General features: G+C 44.4%; 1 protein-coding gene across 1 annotated transcript; it reads right to left on the reverse strand.

The window, feature by feature from the left end:
* Positions 1-10,735: 10,735 nt before the first annotated feature.
* Positions 10,736-20,419, reverse strand: rnd1b (Rho family GTPase 1b). Its single transcript, XM_037478769.2, has 5 exons — positions 20,162-20,419; positions 19,613-19,700; positions 14,071-14,180; positions 13,802-13,936; positions 10,736-13,532 (listed from the first exon to the last, which is right to left on the reverse strand). Exons 1-5 carry the CDS (start codon positions 20,279-20,281, stop codon positions 13,287-13,289), a joined length of 699 nt encoding a protein of 232 aa, XP_037334666.2. The 5' UTR covers positions 20,282-20,419; the 3' UTR covers positions 10,736-13,286.
* Positions 20,420-22,914: the final 2,495 nt, after the last annotated feature.

Raw genomic sequence — 22,914 nt, forward strand, 5'->3', positions numbered from 1 at the left:
AGAAAACCCACCTAACCTATGAATTGCTTCAGATGCTAATATAAGGAGACTCTTTCCTGAATCATGTCATGATCAAGATCTTATATATATATATTTTCAACAAGCTTAAACATTAAATTACAAAAACACTGTTTTTCCAAGCTCTCTATACTCTAATTATAATACATTAAAACTATAATAAAGGATGTCAAAAGCAGTCATTGAGGGCGTGAGTCTGATAAGAGTGTATTGATAATGCAGAATATATACGTATCAATGACTAAGGATGGAGTTGATTATCAGATCTTTCAAAGGTTAAACGTGGAGGCGATTGGACACTTTACTGCAGTCTAAAAAATGCTTTTTTATTTATACGTCATTTTGTGAAAGACAGAGTATTGTATTGCAAATGTAAAATTAAATACACTTTAGTACTTCTGAGATTTATTTTCTGATTTTATGTAATTACGTGAAAAGGATTCTGTTTAAAATCTGTACTTTGTGTGGATTTTTGGCCATTTTAAGTACGTTGTCATTTAGAGTAATATTGAAAACTTCAGTCTGCATATTTGGTGAATTATACATTTTCTTGTAAAAACGTTTTTACAAATCAGTTCATTTTCAGAAATTAACTTGTAATTACTGGGCAAATGACACACTTTGCTGACAATACAAATTGTTAATTAAGTTGTTCATACAGTCAGTCAAGTCAGTGGCAGGAGCCACATTCCTGTGTTCTAAACCTGATTTGCATGTGGAATTGTAGAATGTTCTGCAGAATAACAGTAGAATTCCGTAGAACTCACCTCAGATTCTCTGGTGGAATCCTCGGCGCCTATAAACCAAACACCCACAAGAATTGATCATTTCAGCTCAGTCAACTGATCGCAGCGGCCACATTGACCCGAGCTCCCCGATTTCCAACCATTCTCCTTTCAACACAAAGAAGAAACAAGTGAGTTACCAGCAAAGCTGCAGACTTTAAACCATTCATCTAAACATTTAAAACGCTTCAAGCCTTGATTTGACAAAAATGTCAAAACCTGAATCTAATTTCAGTTTTTATTGTTGTATAGTTTAATAGACCTTCTATGTGTGTATTGGCTCACTGATAAGGAGGACAAATATGCTGTTTATTGTATTTTCTAGCTTTCATTAATTCCTTCACTTTATTGTTCATGGTGACAATACACAACATCCAAGCTAAAGTGTCTATTCCTATCAATGTGTGTTGCTGATGATTCGCCCCTTTGTGTTTTACACCTTTTTCCAGAAATGGAAATACTAAGAGACGCCATCCTCAGAAGAACCCTTTGCACCGAGGAGGCACCAGAAGCTGCTCCCGGCTTGCTGCAAAGGTACGTTAGTATTGTGTGTTCTCCACCAATGAACGAGTCGCCACTAACGTCCTGCACATCTTTTAGGATCTTCAGGTATCTCAACCCCTGGGGTCAACCTTCCACGGTGACCCAGGAACATCTGCAGGAGTCACCACTGCAGGAAGACTCAACCCACCCAGACACAAACCCGGAGACCGAAGAGGCACCAGAAGCTTCTCCCGGCTTGCCGCAAAGGTACGTTAGTATTGTGTGTTCTCCACCAATGAACGAGTCGCTGCTAACGTCCTGCACATCTTTTTGGATCTTCAGGTGTCTCAACCCCTGGGGTCAACCTCCCCCGGTGACCCAGGAACATCTGCAGGAATCACCACTGCGGGATGACTCAACCCACCCAGACACAAACCCGGAGACCTTGCTGCAAAGGTACGTTAGTATTGTGTGTTCTCCACCAATGAACGAGTCGCCGCTAACGTCCTGCACATTTTTTAGGTTCTTCAGGTATCTCAACCCCTGGGGTCAACCTCCCCCGGTGACCCAGGAACATCTGCAGGAGGCACCACAAGCTGCTCCCGGCTTGCTGCAAAGGTACGTTAGTATTGTGTGTTCTCCACCAATGAACGAGTCGCCGCTAACGTCCTGCACATCTTTTAGGATCTTCAGGTATCTCAACCCCTGGGGTCAACAAAACCCAAACCAGGGAGTCAGGGGTGAACAAAACAAGCCCAATAAGAAAAAAAAAATGTTCAAAATCCACCTGAAGACGACGGGACTCAAACGGGACTGGAGATCAAAGATCATGTATTTCCTCCTCCTGCTTCTGTTTGCTGGTGGTGAGTCTTTGCTTCACTTATTGCTCTTACTGGCGTCGCTGTGTCCGTCCCCTTTCTGAATGTCCCTGCTTTGTGTCCCCTCAGGAGTGACACAGCATGTACACGTCAGCAAACAGCTGCAAGACGCCCGCCTGCAAATCACCACCCTCACGCAGCTGATGAGCCGATTGAGTCCCGTCGCAGACACAATGGCCAACTTCGCCCAGGAGTCGGAGGGTGAGTCCTCGCCTTTGCCTTCATCATCATCATCATCATCGTCTCGTCAGGTTTGACGCGGTGTGGTTTGTAACTTTGTATTTGTGTCCCTTACTTGCAGGAGCCAGAGTCCTCCACCGCCTGTCCTCAGACACGTTCCGGACCTCAATACAAGACAAAATAATGGACCAGCTGCTCTCCTGGGTCACCACCTCCACCGACCACCAAAGAATCATCCAGGTAGGAACGTCCTATCATGAACGAACGCGGAGACACCGGTCGTCGCGGATGGCCTGCGAGCGCTGAACCTTGACTCTTTGTCTCTCCTCAGGACCACTCAAGGTCGCCCCCCGGAGCGTGCTGGTGCTTTGCGGGGGCCAAGGGACACGCCGTCGTCTCCTTGTCGCATCCCATCGAGGTCACGCACGTCACGATCGGCCACATCACACAAAGGCAGTCACTCACCGGGGAAATCAACAGTGCGCCGAGGGAGTTCTCCGTCTACGTAAGTCAGAAGCTTTCCTGGACGCGTCCCGCCTGCTCGGCGCCGTTGTTCCGTCCCTAAAAAAAGTATTTTTTCCGTCTCCTCCAGGGATTGGTGCACGACAACGACGAAGGCATTCACCTGGGGAGCTTCGTGTACAGCACGAACGGCCTGAGCTCCCAGACCTTTGAGCTGCCTGTGAGTGTGTCAAAGGTCAAGCAGAGCAGCACGCATGACCTGAACCAGGTCTGCATCTCCGCCACAAAGCGCCACGCCCTTCATTCACGCGTGTGTCTCTCTCGTCTCTGACCAGGTCGCAGTCAAAGATGTCTTCAGCCACATCAAGCTGGAGATAAAGACAAACTGGGGGGATGATGACCAAACGTGCCTCTACAACTTCAGGGTGCACGGGTATCCGGTGTCTGGTTAGAGTGTAGAAGGTCGACCAACCCTGAACGTCCAAGAACAAATGAGATGTCATCAAATAGAATACATAAATATGTGAACATGGGTATCCATAAATAGATGTATTACATGACATGTTCACAGATGTGTTCAGGTTGGTTTGCCTTCCCACGTGGGTTTTCTCCGGGTCCTCCGGTTTCGCACTGTTTGGTTTACCATTGACAGAAGACAATTAGGTCTTTTGGGGTTTTCTCCGGGTTCTCCGGTTCGCCCACACACACCAAACATTGTTTGGTTTACAATTGGCAGAAGACAATTAGGTCTTTTGGGGTTTTCTCCGGGTTCTCCGGTTCGCCCACATACATACCCAACAATTTTGGGTTCACAAAAAAAAAAATTGGAAAAAAAACACGTCTGCGTGGGTTTTCTCCAGCCCCCCCACACTCTCAAAAATGTTCAGTTCATAATTGTTTAAAAAGGAATAAATATTTCGAAATGTACATTTTATTTTCTGATGTTACATCAAAGGGAAACGGTTGATCTTTTCTCTTGATCATTCACAAGGACTGAAGTCCTGAACATTGAGTGAGCTTTTCATTGTTGGTGGCAGGTCATCATCACTTTAACAATTCAATGACACTTCTAAGGTTAACATAATAATAATATTAATTATATAATAAGGTCCAAACTAAACCTGCTGTTGTTGAGTTTGAGGGGTTTAGATCAACAAGCTTTTACAAATATGAGCTGGGAGAAATGTAGAAGAGTCCACTTTAAATGTATATTGTGCAGTTCAACAAAAACAAGGGACGGATGAGACCTCCCCAATGAGATGATGGAGCTGGAAGCAACGTCTCAATCACAAACCGATTATTGAAGTCAATCGTGTTGAAACCGGAGTTCCAGTATTTTGATCAACAAGCTTGTGCTCATAGGATGTAGGTCACAAAGGTCAGACCATGTGTACACATTCGTTTTCAAATGGCCTTCTAATTGGTATCAACTCTAAGAAAGAATTCTGCCTGTGGGGTGAATTGTATGTTCTCCACATTTAATATTGACACTACGCAGACTGGAAAACAGAAGCACACGTTATACATGGTACTATAAAACCAAACCTTAACTCAACATCTCTCAACACCACTTCTCCACACGGAAGATCAACACAGCAACACGGGCAACATGTCTCATCAGTGACATGTGTAATGGTGGTAATACTCTACAAAGGTAGTCATAAGAACTCTTAATTATTGGACCAATTTCACCCCGCATTTCTAATTAAAATGAATACCACAAGTTCTTGTGAACCAGTTGAGGTCTAAGTTTGAGGTTATGGACCCCGATACTCATTTCCTTTTGGGGGGTGTAACCCCCCCCCCCCCCCCATCTCAGCTGAGAAGATTTAATTGCACAATAACTAGTCTCTTGGCCCAAAGGCACAGGTGGACCACTTCGGAAATTACTGCAAAATAGCATTTGCCCCAAATGAGGAAAAAGCGATGCCGCAGAGTATGACATTTTGATGAAACACCGGATGTTTCAGGAGCCGGGAGCACTTGAGCATTTCATTTATTTATTTTGGGGAGAATATACTTAAATTGTATGAATTGTATTTATGCTCTGCCACAGTTAAGAGGGAGTGTATATATAGATACATATATACATACAGACACTAACAACATGCACCACGTGCCGGTGTGACGCGGCGGTGACCCATGACCCGTGACGCGTGCGCGGGGTTTGGTCTCCGTGGGGTGTACACTTATCATTCAGTGCCACGGTGCCAATTTCACTCACAGGTGCTTTTGCGCCAGACCTATTGGAGCTGTCGAGAGACGTCAATCAAGCCGTCAGCACACTGCTGCGCAGGAAAAATCGGTGCCGGATGAGTGAAAACACCTGTGTGTGTGTATGTGTGTGTGTGTGTGGGGACCATTGGCGGACACGGTGACATGACGGCATTTCCCAGCAATGACAATCACCACGTCCAATTCCATTAAAGTAATTAAAGTGAAAATAAAGCGTTTTTGCTAGAAGAAGTGACCATGTAAGCCTCTCTTATGTTTCCTCTGTTTGATCTTCCCATTGTGGCTGAAACTGAGCTCATTTATATTCCCGTTGATGCTGCCTGACAGCAAAGACCTCTTCCCAATGTAGTGCTTATGTGATCTGAAATGGCTTCATGCTTCAGCTCCCCCTTTGAGTTTGTACATGCAGGAACATCCCTACTGTGTGCATTCTTTTACTTTTACAGCTCCCCTGTCACTGAGGATCAATGTCATTGCTCGGCTGCAGTATTTCTCGTTAACACTCCCATGTCCGTATGCGCTGCACCAACATGAAGCATTTCTCTCTTTCAATTCAATTTCATTTCGAAGTAAAATAGAAATGACATCTTAGACTTCAAGACGTTAGGCAGTTTGTAGACATTCTCGCACACCCTCCCCCTCGGCCTCTGCTCCTCATTTCCTTCCGCCCAACCCCCCCAAGGAAGGAGAAGGAGAGTTAATGCTCAGTGAGAGGGCCTTCTGGACCCACGTGTATCCCGCACTAATCCAAACACACACGCCGCACTCTCTCCAACCACTACAGGCAGATACTCCCGCCTGTAGCCATGGTTCCCTAAAGAGGAGTGGCGAAGACCAAAATGAGCAGAGTGCTGTCTGCAGTGGCCTCGGCCTCCCCTTTGTCTCTCTTCTTCCATCCGTCCCCCCACTGCTAATACTTCTCTCATAGCCACAGGGACCGTAGGGATAACAGTTGCCCACATGCATGCGAACACGTGCACTCTGTTCCCTGACAGAGACGTGTGCTGCAGGAATCCCGGGGCTTTTCATGGCCGCTGATGTTTTCCCTCAGAGCTATGCAGCAGGTGTATCCATCTACTTAGGCCGCCGCCTGATTCGGATTCAGCACTTTGACTTAATGCTTTGGCTCACTGGGCAAAAAGTAAAAGGATGGCGGTGAACACAATGTGATGTAATAACCGAGTAATCATCACTGATGTGCGCTCGGTCTGCCACAGCTGACCTAATCTAACATTTTAATCAGCACAAAGGACCGAGCATGGGGGCCCTGAGCTGGTGCAGCTGGGGAGACGGCCCTCAACGCTGATGCACTTAATGTCTCCATGTGATTTTTGGCTTCTTCAAACACACGGAGGATGTGGCCCGTCGCCAAATCCACTTTCAATTTGTATGTGTTAAGTGTACGGCCCAGTGCTCCTCCTCACCCTCTCGTGCAAAGACAGGGGCACATTGTGCACAGCAGAGCACGCCTCCGCCTTTGTGTCCGGTTGCCCAGTGATCACAAAGAAGGGCACAGAGCATGTGCCTGTATGTGTGTGTGTGTGTGTGTGTGTGTGTGTGTCTGTGTGTGTGTGTGTGTGTGTGTGTGTGTTTGTCCACTGTGATTATGTTTATGATGTAAATTTTGAATCGGTGCACTCACTATGGGGAACATCCTCTGTATAAAGGATGCACAGTAGAGTCTCTAACACAATCCAAGAAACAAACATGCTCTTAAATAATTGATATGAGATATCAACAATCAAAAAATGGTGAATAAGTATATAGAACTAGATATTGGTATTCGATGTATCACTTCAGCATATTTATCTACTACTCAAAATTTAAACATAAGTAGATTACATACAGTAGATAAATCACTAAAACTTTATGTCCAGCCACGGATAACATATGAAACAAAATGAAAATGGAGATATTTTTATTTTCCACCAACAAATATCTGCCATTTCCTGTAAACAAGATTAAGGAACTGTGCTCATCTGGCAAAAATAAGTAAGGAAGCACATGTACTGAACCAGGAGCGATGCTCACATTCACAAACGGCATATAAGGACTAGAATTAACCGATGAAAACTCATACAGCCCACATCTGCTCAATTTGCATCACCACCGACATGTTTCTGGCATGGTTAACGCACAAAGATGTGTCCTAAAAACAACAGAGCGATTTCCAAATTCCTTTGATAGACTGCATCCAGTTTCAGCAGCACGCGTTATGCTTATCCAATGTGGCCACAGGGAACATTAAACAATTGCTCACATTTGACTGAGTTCATTGGTGGTGCTGCCAAGGAAACACAAGGTCAAGAGAGAGCTCTAGGGCAGCCGTAAATATAACCACGGGAGGGAGTTTACGGTCAAGGGTCACACAGAGAGGTGGGAGAGCTGCAACGCAATGTTAAGTCCTCAATGAGCCTGAAACAAAAGAAATCATTTTTCGGGTGGAGGGCTGTGTGTTAAAAATGATTATGCAGACAGTGTATTTGTAGGGTGAGTATTTTGTTACCAACAAGAACAAAAAAAAATAATCTTCCATAGCGATGGTGAGGATAAAAGGGATGGTGTGTGATCATGTCCTTTTAAATCCTGTTATTCCACCTATTTGTACAGCAAACAGGCTGAATTGGAAATAGATGGATTTGGATACTCCTGCCCTGCACTGCGGCAGAATTTGGTGTGTGTGTGTCTCATTGGGAGAGAGCGAGCGAGAGAGAGAGGGGGGGAGAGAGAGAGAGAAAGCACACACTACAGGACATAACATCTTATCACACCTCCTCAGTAACCAACGAATAGCACACACCTGCACAGATAGTTCTCTTTTTTTCTTAATATGACAACATGGAGGAGTTGAGTCCGCCCGCACACAAGAAGCAGAAAAGCGACTTCTGGAGGAGGGCTTTTTGGGTCGAACATGCTGTAAATAGTGCACAGCAGCACTGAGGGCTGTCCACTCAGTGCTGCCTCAGATCACCCTTTGTGCACCACCGACCAGACCCGCAGAAAATCTGTCCAGTCCAGCTTGAACACTCTGACTCACCGTGCAACGCTGTCGCGTCTGAATCCTGAATCGTGTTTTGGTCGTGCATATTTTTCGACTAGAATAGAGTCAGTACAGCTAAAACGAGTATGAGCATGCCTGTAGGTGATATGTCTGTCATCGATATAGATTCAAGTTGGTTAATTTAAATGTCACTAGAGAGATAATGTTATTACCACCGTTATGAATTCATATTCTGAGTCAAACATGTGCGTGAATCAGAATGAATCCACTGTGTTTTCCCGCCCATTAGACTGGCTTTGTGTGGGTAAAATGCCCTCTCTCCTGCTTTTGTCCAGTAATCCGCAGACAAAATCACCCACTGTTAGAAAAGGAGACAAAGAACCCTTCTAAGGTGGCTGTGTATGGCAAAGCCTTAACAAAATGGCAGAGTTGAACTCAAAGCTCACTGGACTGTGCCATGATGCCACTTCTCTTTAACTGAGTCCTGGAGGTACAAGCCACAGCTGAGTGGGCAATTGAACTCACTGTGCCTGTCCAGATGTTGGCCTAATTTACCACGACTGGCAGCGTATGTGGCCCATTTACATGTCCTCACACCACACACAGTGTGAACAATGTCAGCCTTTACCTCGGGTCCTTGCAATAAGCCCTTGCTGGCAGATGCATTCTTGCGATGTCAATTGAAATAATTGATGTGTAGTTGTAAAAAGGATATCTGCGTTCAAGCGCCCGTTGTCTACTACTTTCTTCCGAAGAATAATTAGCATCGGCTCAGCAAATCAGTGTTTCAGCTCAATGTTTTAATGTTTGAATGTTTACCTTTACTGTTGTGACAGCAGTACTCGACGTGCCAAACCACAAACATGTTGGAGCGTTTAGCAGGTAAAAAAACCGTTACTGCGCTCGGGAGTTGGATGAGACTAAAATAGAGATAAAGGTAGAGTTAATAACGGCCTTCTATTCATCAGGTAGATAAAAACACGACTCCAACTGCATGATAATGTTGATGCGGAAGACGAGGCAGCGTCTTGGCACCCATGCTGGCACCTCTGCCACATTCTGTGGCACCAGGCCAGTGTTAGACACCTCGGCAGCTGGCAGCGGCCAGATGTGATGGGTTTGAAGACAGATGAGAGCAGCAGCCATGTGCATCTTTAAACATGGCGAAGCTGTGATTATCTCCAACAACGTGTAAATAGAATCCTATCCATCCATCCATCTATCTATCCATCTATCTATCTATATCATGTACTGCATCCATCGATCCAGCTTTCTGTGAGAATGTTCATTACTTTGTAATGTAGTGTGCTTTTCAGCTTCAATATAGATATATATAATGAATATCACTACTCTTATTATCATGATCGAAATCATCATCATCACCATAGTTTGTATTACTTTAAGTCATCATTATCACCCTGTTTTTGTTGTTCCATTGATCAAAGGATGTATTGTACTTTCTAAGTAGTGTATATCTAGACCGTCTTATGCTTATTATGCTGATAATCATTTTCCCAGGTACACCTTTGGCTGACATATTTTTCTTCTCAGTCTGGGATAATAACTCCCTGATGATCTACTATGATCTGAGTTTAGAGATTAAGGAATCATATATTCATCTTGACCTAACTTGGCCACATCCTTAATGGCACATGCTCTGCATGCCTGCGGTGCCATAGACCCTGTTAAAGAATTATTAGCATTGATAGATCCCTTTCTACAGGGATTATTGAAGTAATACACTACAGGATAATTGTGTACACTTTTGCTTTCAACACATTCTGAAGTATCCAACAAGGCTTAAGCCAGATGTGCAACATTTTCCAAAATATGTTTGAAGCCTATTAATCAACATCCTAGTATTATTTTAGAAGTATTATTTCAGTATCTCATATTAATGTTAAAACACTGGAAGGAGAAAGAACTGTATGAATGTCAATGGTAGATTACCATTAGAGGCATCTCAACTGTCAAAGGAAAAATGCTGTAACTCAACATTTTATGAAATATAAAATATTAGAGGCAATACTGTGAAGTGAGTATCATTGCGTGTTTCCCTGCCCTCTTGTCCCTTGCGGTCTCCCTGCTGGTCCGTGTGGTGATCTTTTCCTGACCGAGTCTCATCCCGACTGTATATCAGATTGTTACATCTACCACAGTCAAAGCCTTGGACCAAAGCAGTTCTAGTGGGAGTCTTCATGGGTGGGGGACTTCATGATCCGTTTCATTGTCAGATCTCTGCCTGCCTGTCAGGTGTTCAGGATTTCCAATCCCCTGTCTGCCTGCTCTGTGCGTTGATCTGAGCCCCCGTTCACGTCTGATCAGGCAGCGGATCATCCTAGGAACACTTACCCTCCCCCATGGATGTTTGTCATTATCTCTGTTCAGAAAAACAAGGTTTGTAGTAAACCTTTTTATCAGTGTTTAGAGTCTGCATGCTGTTTTCTGGGTTCACTTAACTCTGAACTTAACAGTGGATGTACACAAAGAGTTAATTATACTAACAGCTGGCGGGTTTATGAGGAATCTTGATTAACTACTTAAATTCTTATTCAGATCATTTTGGACAACACTGTGAATCTAATATATTACCATAAAGAATATCATCAGTGAGTGAGTGACATTTCTGTCCGAATTTGTCATCAATTTACATTTTAAATGGCAGTGAAACACAATTTTGAGGGAGCCGTACAAGGCAAGCTTTATTTAACACAGCAACAAAAAATCAAAAAAAGGAAAAAAAAGTCAAATTTCCAAAATAGATTTGAAACAAATGTACATGTCAATAAAAAAGGCAAAAAATTGCTACCAATTAAATTTTCACATCAACAACAATTTTAATTTGACATTCTTGAAGATGTCTTACAATAATTATAAAACAACAGACAATATGTACAATCATACAACTTTAATAGGACATGCTTAGGAGTTTGACTGCACCATTGTACCACACACTGACTAAAACACAAAGGCTGCATATTACCGCCCACCTTAACCATCTTCAGAAGGCCCGGCATCAACTCCCTAACCCAAGGAAAAATATCAAGAAATGTTTTTTTTTTTTTTTTTTTTTAACAAGCCTGGCATTAAATGCATAACGGACGCTGCAATAATGGACGTGGGGATGTCAACCCTCTCTGTCCACACGACCAACCTATTAGCCAGTCTATGCTGAATTGTTGCTAGGCAATGCTAAGGAATTTGGAGTTTGAACATGAACTGGAAGCCTTTGTGCAAATCACCCCTTTATGTTCCTCCTCCTACAGGGGACAGTCCACAGCCCCATGAAAATGCAACAACCATCTCTGAGAGATATTTCCACAAACAACACTCACATCATGTCTTTAAATACCCCCAATTTAAAACAAAAGACACAATAACCAAATGAAAAAAGAATGGAAAAATAGCTTTCTTTGGACAGGGCCAGCCTGTGCATTTTGATTACTTGTTTACCTCCCATTATCTCTTTTTCACCTTCACAAACTAGCCCTTTGAGCCCAAGATGATGTATAGATTTATCATTTTAGAAGTATATATTGTTAACTCACTCAAGTTTAAGTCCTGCTCCTTCAATGCTTTTTTATTATTATTTGGTAAAATTGATAGCCTATTCTAACATCTCTGTGAGTGACTGACAGAGAGCTGCAGCCTCTTTTTACAGCAGAGAGGGTTTTAGTCTATAACATGGATGTCCACGGAGCACAATGGAATGAAAGTAACTACAAAGCTGCATATTTATTGCCAAACGGATTATCTTGAATCACAGACTTAAATCTGTAGCGCTTTATGGTTAGAAGCAAAGAGATCAATGCTGCACACACATAACCATGAAGCTGTAAACACTAAAAAGGGCACAATTTTTGCTTAGTAGTCATTGTAACCTACAGTAAGTGCTGCGTATCTAAGGTCAATGGATTAACTAGAGTTTACCACACAAAGCTAGTCATCTTGGAGTAGAGTCAGGTTGGGAGTGCTACATCGGATTGTTGCAAACGAGAGAAATCCACAGACGTAGTACAGTGGTGAAAAATCTCATTGACTTCTGGGATATGAAAGGCCTTTTTCAAAACTGCATACATTTGTCAATCGTTGAAAAACTGTTGCAATGCTACAAATCTTTTTGGGAAAATATTTGAAACGTCACACCAGATGTTTTCCCATTCGCAGTCAGCCTGACTGTGTTAGTGTTATCATCATGCTTTTAAAAATGCCTCATAACACGTTAACCTGCCACAGCTTAATTAATATCACGCAACTTCATCATTTTGACATAAAAGCTCCTTTTCTCATCATTGTTTCTGTCCTATTATCCAAACAGAATTTCAAAATAAACTTCAGCTGTGACAGCAGAGACACTACGCAGCAGAAACACCCAAAGCTCGACTGAACACTTTTTTTGCGAATGCGCTGCCCCCCGTTTCTGCAGTCGTGTTGTATACACAGAGCCTCTTCAGCACTAAAAGCCTGCGTAGCGGCGCTAGCCAGAGCTGCACAACCATGCATCAACAATCCATGCAGGTTGAAATGGTCTCTAGACTGCGGTCCGCACAGCGGCCTGCGCTCACGGCGCTCCCCCCTGCTCTCGTCCCCTCAGAGAGACGACACCCGCGGGGCGGCTCACTGTGGAACAGCTCTCCTTGTGCTTTGCCCCCACAACTCCCTTCACCTCTCTGAGCTTTCACAGTCCTCAACGGGGACAACCGGCAACACGCTATTTCACTCCTCTCACACACACACCTTACTGAGAGGGATGTACAGGATGCTGCTAATTCCTGACGGCTTCATGCGAGATTTATTTTGGTACTTAGAAAAATATCCATTGAATTGTCTGAGAGGCATTTACATCACAAGATTAAACGTCACACGTTGCACATTTCCAATTTGGACAAAAGCAATATGTGCCTGGGGATATTCAAATCATACAGATGTAACACCGTTGTAGTTGCATATTGTTTACAGGTGAAAACAATTATAGCTTGATGAAAAATTGTTGACTGATACTGTTTCTCCGAAAGCAAGAGAAACAATAGTGGGAAAAACGGATGGATGTGCGCTAAAAGGTTCAGGAGCAAGTGGACAGCAAGGTGTCCACTTCTTCTGAGGGGTGTTTGGTGTCTGGGGGGGTGAGGGAAGGATTCAGCAGGAAACCCTGATAAAACCATCGTGCCCACCCCCCCTTCCCCGAGACCAAAGAGGCAGGGGCTGGGGGCTGCATGTGAGGACCGTAACCCAGCAGGTCTTCACTCACATGACCGAGCAGCTCTTGGACTTCTCCTTCTTGAAGGTGGAGGAGAGCAAATCCGACTTGCTGGGCAGGTGGAGGAGTCTTTTGGAGAGGCGGCGGGTGGGGCTGGGCTTGGGGAGGGCCTGCAGCTTGTTGATGCAGGCCATCGCTGCGGTGCGGAACACGCTGTGGATGCTTTTCTCCGAGGTGAACGCCGAGCACTCCAGGTAGACTTCCGCACCCAGCTGCTTGGCCATAGCAGATCCCTGCAATGATTGTGGTAATTGATGAAGGGGGTTTCTCATACTGCCCTTTAAAACATATTCATTGTTTTCTATTTGCACCGGGGTCACCGTGTCATGTGGACTTCAGGGAGAAATGCCCTGAAAGCCCTTTGTCATCATTAAAAGACAAAACACAACGTTTTAAATAAGTTATATTACCAAAAATAATATATAATCCATGGGTACGAGGTAATGAAAATGAAAAGTTCAGCAACTATTACTACTATTTTCATACACATGTTTGGTCTCACCTGCTCATAGGTAATGGGAGTCTGTTTCTGATTGGACAGCTCCATCAGCGTGCACACATCTGTGCGCAGGTCGGTCTTACAGCCAATGAGCAGGATCCGTGTGCTCGGACAGAAGTCAAGGATCTCAGTTTTCCACTGTGGACAGAAAGGGACACTCAGTTCAGTGGAGCCATTTTGCCACAGTGTGCAGTAAATGATTCCCTGTCGTGAGGCTTATTCTGCTGAAACATTGAACATTTCTTTGAAGCTTAAAGTACTGGAGCCATTACCTTCTTCAAACTGCTGTCCACGGTGTCAGGACGGCTCATGTCGAAACACAGCAAGACGGCATCCGAGTCACTGTAGCACAGGGGCCGTACGTTATCATAGTACGGAGAACCTGGCGGGAAAAATATAAATCAAACATGTGGATAAATTACCAGAAAAATTTTGAATCAACAGCTTGGGTGCAGCACCTTTGACGCAGAATGAATGTATTGCTGGATGTTACTGATATGTGAAACCAACGTTTCAGAGGAGTCTTGCACTGGAGCCATTTTGAAATCTTGCCAAAGGGTGACTTTCATGGTTGGATGTTATCACACACCTACACTTTGTTTATTTCTAACTTATTATTGTGTGTTTAAATACAAGAGGCCATTGTGATATTTTAACAACTTGAGGCTCAATCATTTCTGGTGCCACATTAAAAGGCATATTTTAATTTAAGAGGCACACAGATCTGGACTATATTTGCTTTGTAAAATATTAAAACTGAATTAGTGAACAAGACTATTTTCCTTTAACTGGATATTGTTTCCGGAATTGTATCGCTGTAGCAAAAGGCGTTTGGTCGGTGCAAAGAGGTTGAATGAGATGTCCCGGGCCGAGCCTCACGTCGCTGTCCCTAAAACGGCTCTCCCCTGTGCTCCTCTACCCTCTGCTGGCATATCAGAGTGAGAGAAGACGACAATCCAGCACTAAATCCTCATTGATCTTCTCTTGCAGTAGATTACGCAAGGGGAACGGTGGGCTCGGGGCAGGCAGACGCTCCCACTCATGCTCAGAATCCTTAAGTAAACCAACCTCCCCCCCCCCACCGAAAGAAAATCCTCGCCGCGCAATACCTTCAGCCCCTCTGTTACCACAGCAACAGCCTTGGAATCCACCATCTACATCAGGCATTCCTCCCACCTCTACATAAAGGCTTGCTTTAACTGCCAATCAATCACTCTACACCGCAAACTGCCCACCCAACCTCCTGTTGGGGACATTCCTCTGCCCGGCGACAGAGTTGGGGGACACAGACAAAGACTTACAAGACGAGACCTAATGACACAAACTCAATATTTAAAATTTGGCAGACGCCAGACGTCTTTGATCAGATGAAACGGGAGAGAAGCAGCTCGATGGGATTAATGCGTTTACTTTGGGCTCGGTGTGAATCCCAAAAGGGATTCAGCGCTGCTCTTGTAGCCTCAAGATAACAACGGTAGTCTGTGTAATTACTCGGCTGTTAATATTACACAACCATCCTAATTGATTTACAGCAAAGAAAACAATGCATGAGAAGGAAACATATGAACAGGCACACACAACATGGATGTGTGCATACAGGTTCAGGTTCATGAATACTTAATGATTTTCCACATTATCAAAGGGTAAAACTGAATTTGCCAGCTGCCAGGTGCTGTGAGTGGAATAATGATAAGCTGCCATGAGATTCCTTTAGGGCTCAATGTTGTGAAGAAAGTAAACATTGCAGCAGTGGAACAAAGGGACTTGTTGTATTAAAACTCTGTTTTTAAGCATTTGGATAGAACAAAATGATTTAGTGTTAAATAGCAAATTAACCGGAACAGTGGGATTAAACTAAATGATTTACTGCGGCTGGATTTTTACAGACGCCACACCCTGAGAATGCAAATTACATCATTGCCCCAACACCGTTTACACTTTGGGACACGCTCAACTTTGCCTTTGCTGACTGTGAAAATCGACACATATTAAAATCAGAACGATTAGCAGCACCGGGATGAATGTGTGTGTGTGTGTGTGTGTGTTTTTGTGGGGACTCTCTGTGTCTCATGGGAGCATCAGAGGCACAGCGCTATAAATCCTATCAATTACCCTCAGGAGGTTATCCCACAGCCAAGATCCTGGTGTGATTCTGCATTAAAATGGCCACTGATCTAAATGCCGAAATCGATGGAGAGCTGAACAGAGGGTCGAAGAGCCACTGAAATTAAAGCTGACAAATTGGTTACCCTGTCAAGAGGGTGGGGGGGAGATCGAGGGAATGTCTAGGGGGGTTTTTTTTCTTCAAAGAAATCCAATTTTGTATAAAGGATACAGGATTCAATGGACATTCTTTCTCCGAAGGAATGAAATAAGAAGAAACGGAGTTAATATTATTCGAAAAAACATTGGTATATTTAGTTCCTCAGCATGCTTATTGGATAGAGCAGCCGCCTGAAAGGCCCTTTCCAGGCACTCCAGGACCCAGTGTGTAATCCTGGAAAAAAAAGAGTTGTTTCTATTGTATTGAGAAAAAGCAGGAGTGCAGCCTACTGAGGTAGATCAAGCCCTCCTACGCCATTAATCCTTCACCCCCTGCAGTCTGATATCACAGAGCACCAGTCCCTGTCGCTCTCCCTCTCTTCCTTCCCTCCACATATAGAGTCTGCTACAAATGCTGCAATACCGCACGCCATGACAACAGATGGAGGGCTTCTGAGGCATGAAACACGGGAGTGGGGCTGACTAACCGGGGAATGAAAGGAGAAGAAAAGAGCATTAACCAAACTCCCGCTGCCGAGCTCAACTGCATCCGTCTCAAATGGTGCGGTGCCCAGAGCAAAGTGTGGGGAAGCAAATTGGGCCAGAGCAGAGACGTAAACGCCGGGCCTTGTGTTTGAGCGTTCAGGAAGGGGGAGGGGAGGGTCTGCTTTTTCTGCATGTGCATGAGTGAGGCGGAGATGTGTGCTGAATCGACTGGGAAACATAGCCATATCTTCAACACTAGCGCGCTCCTGTAGAGTGACAATGCAGGGGTCAGACAGAGTAATGATCCGGCGATGGGATGACTCACAGATTTGGAGATGAGAGTAGCCCTGCCCTTCCACCCACACTCACCCGAGTGGGGAGCTGAGCCGCTGCCGCAGCTGATAACTATGGACTTCACAGACGGGCCCGAAAACACACCACATTGCGTCAGACAGTTGTTCCCTGGTTTCACATGCCAAAGCAAGTCAGAATCACTGCTGAGGACCCCTGCAGGGAGAGGCAGGATGGCCCTTTGTTCCCAAGCATCGCCACGTCGAGCTGGTAACAAGCTTCACTTTGTAACTTGACACTGTCAAAGCTCATCCCATTCTGGATTTTGAAGTTGGCTCAAACAGTAGATGGTTTGAAAAATGTAAAGCTACGACACAAATTACATTTGAAGACTATTCTGCTCGCTATCTTTCATGAAGCAACAATCGGAGCCTCAGGGGTAAATGTTTGTCCCAGTAAGAATCAGTGTGATCAGCCTAGAGCTCCACCTTCATTCCAATGAATAACAAACTGCTATTAAGTGAGTCAATTAAGTGATTTGATGCATTGTTTAATCATTTAATCTCACAATGGAAAAATGGCAATAAAACGGTGTGAAACTTAAAATAGACTCTAAATGACTAATAGCAAGCCATTACGCCATAAATACTATCCGTCTTTTCAAATTTCCATTCTAACATTAAATTGTTAGTAGACATATATCATGGTAATCCATTAACATGATTATTGCATATTAACAATGCCTCTCCTTTACAATCATACAGATGGTTTCATCTGCTTAAATGGATATTGAGTTCATTACCAATCAGTCTCAGTCATTAATCATACAGTAAATGATTCAAGTCTATGTCTTCTGAAATGCAAAATCCTTATCAGCAAACCATTCAACCTGAAATATATTCCCATTCGAAATCACAACAAGTTTCATTATTCACTATCCATGAGCCTTCTCCTCTTTGTCTGCCCCCCCATGTACAATCGGACCAGGCTGATTAAAACTGGTGGATTGATTTTAGCCTGTAAATCCATTGCCGGGCTGGGAGAAGGAGCTGCCCGCCATGTGTAGGTAGTGATGAGGTCAGTCCGATCGATGAAGGGGAGTCACAATAATGAGAACACCCTCTCAGCTTGGTGAGGCAGAGACAGCACAGCTCCACACAATTAGACCAAATTACACCATGAAGAAGAAGCTGTACGCTGTGGCCAACAAATAGCCCCCGGGGGTGTCGTCCACTACCTGCGGCCTGACACCAGATACATGACAGTCATCTATAATAAATGATATAGAGGAGGGGCGATTTTGGTTTTCACCTTACTGGAACAAGAGAGTGAATATTCTGTCCTTAAATCAAATCTAAAGCGTGATGCAAATCAAAATATTCACATCGCCATGAATTACTTTATGTGATGCCTGGCGGGCAATTTAATACGTTATTTGACAACTGTCTGTACGGTTGGTCGACTTCATAATGTGTTCATTGTTTCCCTGTAATGCACTTCAGACACAAACTAGCCGATGCAATATTAGAATGTGCATGACTAACAGGGAGGCTAAAGGGAAAAAAGGATCGAACAGCCAATGATGGGCGGGAAGAAAGAGCAAACTGCAACAGAAAAGCTGCGCAAATAAGTGAAAGAATGGAGAAGAAAAGAAAGAGAGACCATGTCAAACTCATTGGGTCAGTGAGAAGGGGTGGCCCAGTGGACCTATTCAGAGTCTTAATCCCCTGCATCATGCTGTTCTGGTGGGTGACCCCCCGCAGCAGCATATGGAGGCAAATGCAGGTCACCAGAGTTTCTGAGCTGCCCCGTGTCCGTCTGCTCCAGCAACAGGAGCTCTTTCTGTGTGCACATCATCACATTCCTGCTGGTCAGACCAAAGGTCCACAGTCTGGGATTAAAAACCAGGATTTAGTCTGGGGAGGGAATTACACTCACTTTTCCCCTGACGCTTTGGGATAATGGTGAAGGGAGAGGGAGAGGGGGGCGGGGGGATATGAGTGAAAACACAGTGGATACCGCATATGTGGGTCCGTTACGTAAAAGATTTGGAGCTCACAGACTCCCGAATGTACAAAAATACACAATCCAACTTGCTCAGCAAATGTGACGCACTCAATACATCTGGCACTAGATGGAGAGGGATAGATGGGCTGAAAGGCACATCGCTGTGCAGCGAGCGTGAAGGGAATCAAACAGGTGCTGCAGACCCGCGACTACAGAATCCAGGTCAACACACCGAATGGCAGATCCCCGGGCAGCTCCACACTGACACAGTGACCCTCTTTTTCACGCTTAGTGTAAATGAACATATGATGCACAAAGTCAGCTGCAGCAACCAGCGAAGCGGAATAATCCCCGTCTCTGTGCCGAGTTTACAGTGACACAAAGTAGGCGCAGACATGCGCCAGTGGGTTTTTCAAACCCTTATCTTGCCGTGTGCAAAAAGCATCAGGTGATATGCAAGGACATTTAACATTTAATCATCTGGCATTTACAAATGAAAAGATGGATGAGACTGCAGCTCAACAAGTGGCCCGGCCATTAGCATGTGATCAAACACCACGATCATACTGGCTTCTTTATCTGAAGATGAACAGGGCTATTAACAATGACATGTTCGGCCACCAAAAAAAGAATATCATGGAGGTATTATAAGACGCAGCTGAGCCAGACATTACATATACACTGTCTGACATCCCCCCCCCCCCCCTCCCTCCCTCTGAACGGCAGGCCACGATAAGCCAGGAAGAAATAGAGAATGTGATCAGGTACCTGAGGTGTCCCACAGACTGAGTTCAACTCGCTGCTCCTCCAGCTCCAGGCAGGCGGTGTAGTTCTCAAACACCGTGGGCACGTAGGTCTGGAGAGCAACAAACAGCATGGTGCCATTAGTGGGGAGACGTATTGTCTGTCAGCTCAAGATAACTGAATCTAGTTAAAAACATGAATCAATTCAAATACATTTTTACATTAATCGCATTAAGCACTGTGGCTGAAATGTTTCGTTTCCAGACTATTGCACGCACCAGTAGAACATGAAATAATCATTCATCTGTAAAGAATACAATTCCATTTATGATTATCTGCTAAAACAGCTGATGCTCCTTACGGTATTACGGTAAATGCACATCAATAACAACGTGCTATGAGAATGCGCATGAACACGCTGCAACGTGCGCACCGTTTCTCTCTCTCTGCCACATTGAATCCTCACGAGGTAACTCGGGGCTCTTATTATCAAAACAACTGCAGAAAAAAAAAATCAATGTGCAAACGCTTGATTCTATTTCCCCGAACGGGAGCCACAGTGGAGCAGCTCACCTCTGGATAACAATCCTTCGCCAGGACTTGCAACATCGCCGTTTTTCCGCATTGTACGTCTCCCACGAGCACCAGTTTGCACCTCACCACCAGCGGCTGGTTGTTTCTCCTTTCCTTCATGGTGTCAGTGACGGACCAGTGGTTGTTGCAGAAAATGTTGAAAGTCGAGAATCAATTCAACACAGAAATCCTGCCAGTGGGATGGAGCGTCCCGGGTTGCTTCTCGGAAGGATGCTCACAGTTGATCTGATTTCATTTACCACGTTGGGTCTTTATACGGACGGGCGTCAGCCAATAGGAGCTCGCTATTCCACAGGGGATCTCATCCCTTTACCCAGAAAGCAAAGGGAATGGTGACAGGAGCAGCTGCGTTACAAACAAATGGGTTTCTAAAAATATGATGTGCCAAAAACAGTGTTACATTGCAGGAGGAGTTACATGTTACATGTTACATGTTACATGTGAGTGGTTTAGGGCGGATGAAACACAGAAGCCGGCGGCGGTCAGTTACCCTGGCGGCAGACTTCTGTTTCGTCACCTGGTGGTGATGTCACATGCTGCTACAAAAGGATTGATTAGATCATTGACTGGCTCGATCAATAGCATAACAATGGGACTGATAGACTGATCTGCAGTTGACTAATTAGTTGGAACTCTGTATCTTTTTCACAAACAATTCTTCCACGTTTTTTCTGAAATTGCCTGTCTCTGATTTAGCAAGTTGTGCGTTGTTATGATGAAAGTTGTTATAATAAATAGGAAAACGTGTAGCAAATCTCTTGACAAGGATGTTTGAAGTGGTTCATTTCCTCTTAAAATCCCCACGATTGGTTTCAGTAAATTGGCTGATCAAACGACAGCGTGAAGTGTGCTCACTATAACAGAACCCCGCGTTGACTGGCATTGGGATGGTGTGAGGCCCCCTGCCCCTCCCCCAGATCAAGCCAGAGGACTTGTGCGGATCACACCCCCCCCCCTCCCACCGCCTAGGGCAGGACACCCAGACAATGACTTTCACACCCTGAGGGTTATTACTGTATGGAAGGAGGACGTCATTGTTTGGACAATGACAATTAAAAGATAAAAGTAAATTAGCTTCCCTCCCCAGTGTCTGGCCGCCTACTAGCTAATTGACTTACTGATGCCAATCAGAGTCATTTTGCCCAAGTGAGACAAACCAATTTGCCTGTGTTCACAAACAGCCCGAATGATTCACCTCCCATGCTGGGATCTGTCTGTGTTCTACAGCCCGATATGTGTTGTTGCATAACTCTCACAGGTTGTGTCTGTCATGCAGTGATGAAACGCGTTTTCTATTGCTGTTCGTCTTTCATTTCCATCAACAGAAATCTTACCAAGCGCGCTTTCTCCCACCCAAATATTTGAAGTGATCGCTGTGAGATGATAATGCATATCATGCGATACGATTTTAATGTTTAATTAGCAAACTCAGCCGTGTTGTGGTGCCGCTGCTGAAAGAATTGTCCAAAGAGAATGGGGATTTGTAGAAAAAGCAGCTTTTTTGCTAAAATTGTTTCAAAATGGTTTAATTTTGTGTGTAACGGGAGTAGCCAGTTAAAGAAGCAGCGTATATGACGTTAAGAGCAGCAAATAACTACTTTTTGTAGATGAAGTCAATGTCAGTGCATGTGAATGCATTCACCTTTTGTCATTCTAAGTCACAGATTTTTCAATGGTCTTTCCTCATTTGTCTTGTGAGTATGATGTTTTTTTTCCTGAAAACTCAAGCTTCACTCAGTAAATAGATAATGTGACGTAAAGAGAGTTGCGGACTGACCCTTCATATGGCCGAGGCTCACAAATATGTTCTACGCTGCTGATCGGTATGAACAAAAACCTCAACACACAGATATAAAAACAGTGGAGAAGACACATTGAAGACGATGAACTCTCTCTAACCCTCCTAAAATAACTGCATGCAGGGAAGCCTGTGGAACCTCCTCAGAGACCGAGACAGAGAGAGAGAGACAGGTGGCTGTGAATAATCATCAGGCATAAAGTGACACCTTCCAATATGGCTGATACTGAGAAGGACAATGGGGGGGCTGACTTCTGGCGGGATGACGCATTGACGCCTTCAACCATCACATTGCCACTTTTTTGGCGCAACAGTGATGGTAATTGAGATCATCACAAGAGAATGACAATAGTTTTTTACGCAACTCTAAGGAAATGAGACTAAAGCTGATTCGTTTTTCTTCCGAGATTCTGAGACAGTTAGAAATGCAAAGTGGGACGCTACCTTATTTGCCTTCCACAAACCCATAACCAGATGGTGATGTTATCCAGGATTTGTATTAGACACGTAGCGGCAATTCAGAACAACTCGTGTGAGATCAACCAGAGAAGAAAGAGATGTCAGGCTTCCAAAGGACAAGCCGTGAGATCACCAGCAGACGATGGTGGAAAGATGATCACGTTCAAACAGAGCTGGTGATAACATGGGTTTCTGTAGGGAATACAGCACAAGCCCAATCTGAATTAGTGGCACATGGGTGCAGTACTGAATAACTTGTACAGATTAAAGTAGCACGTTTGGATCGATTCAAAGAGGCTTATCTCCGACCTGTCGCCTGCAATGTAAATTTGATAAAGTTGTGCGACGCTAACACAACATCCCAGTCTAGCTTCACCAACGCTAGAACGATGCGGACACCCCACACACATCACACACATTGAAACCTGACTGCAGGTCATTTGCTTACATTTAGCAACAAAAACACAAGGGAGGG

The sequence above is a fragment of the Pungitius pungitius genome, chromosome 1, assembly GCF_949316345.1.
Source record: "Pungitius pungitius chromosome 1, fPunPun2.1, whole genome shotgun sequence".
Taxonomy (NCBI): domain Eukaryota; kingdom Metazoa; phylum Chordata; class Actinopteri; order Perciformes; family Gasterosteidae; genus Pungitius; species Pungitius pungitius.

Excerpts from the sequence above, each read along its gene's own strand:
- rnd1b (XM_037478769.2), bottom strand. The coding sequence starts at position 20,281 with ATGAAGGAAAGGAGAAACAACCAGCCGCTGGTGGTGAGGTGCAAACTG. Across the intron at positions 19,701-20,161 it reads CGAAGGATTGTTATCCAGAG|ACCTACGTGCCCACGGTGTT; the intron begins GTGAGCTGCTCC and ends GTTGCTCTCCAG. Across the intron at positions 13,937-14,070 it reads TGGACAGCAGTTTGAAGAAG|TGGAAAACTGAGATCCTTGA; the intron begins GTAATGGCTCCA and ends TTCTGTCCACAG.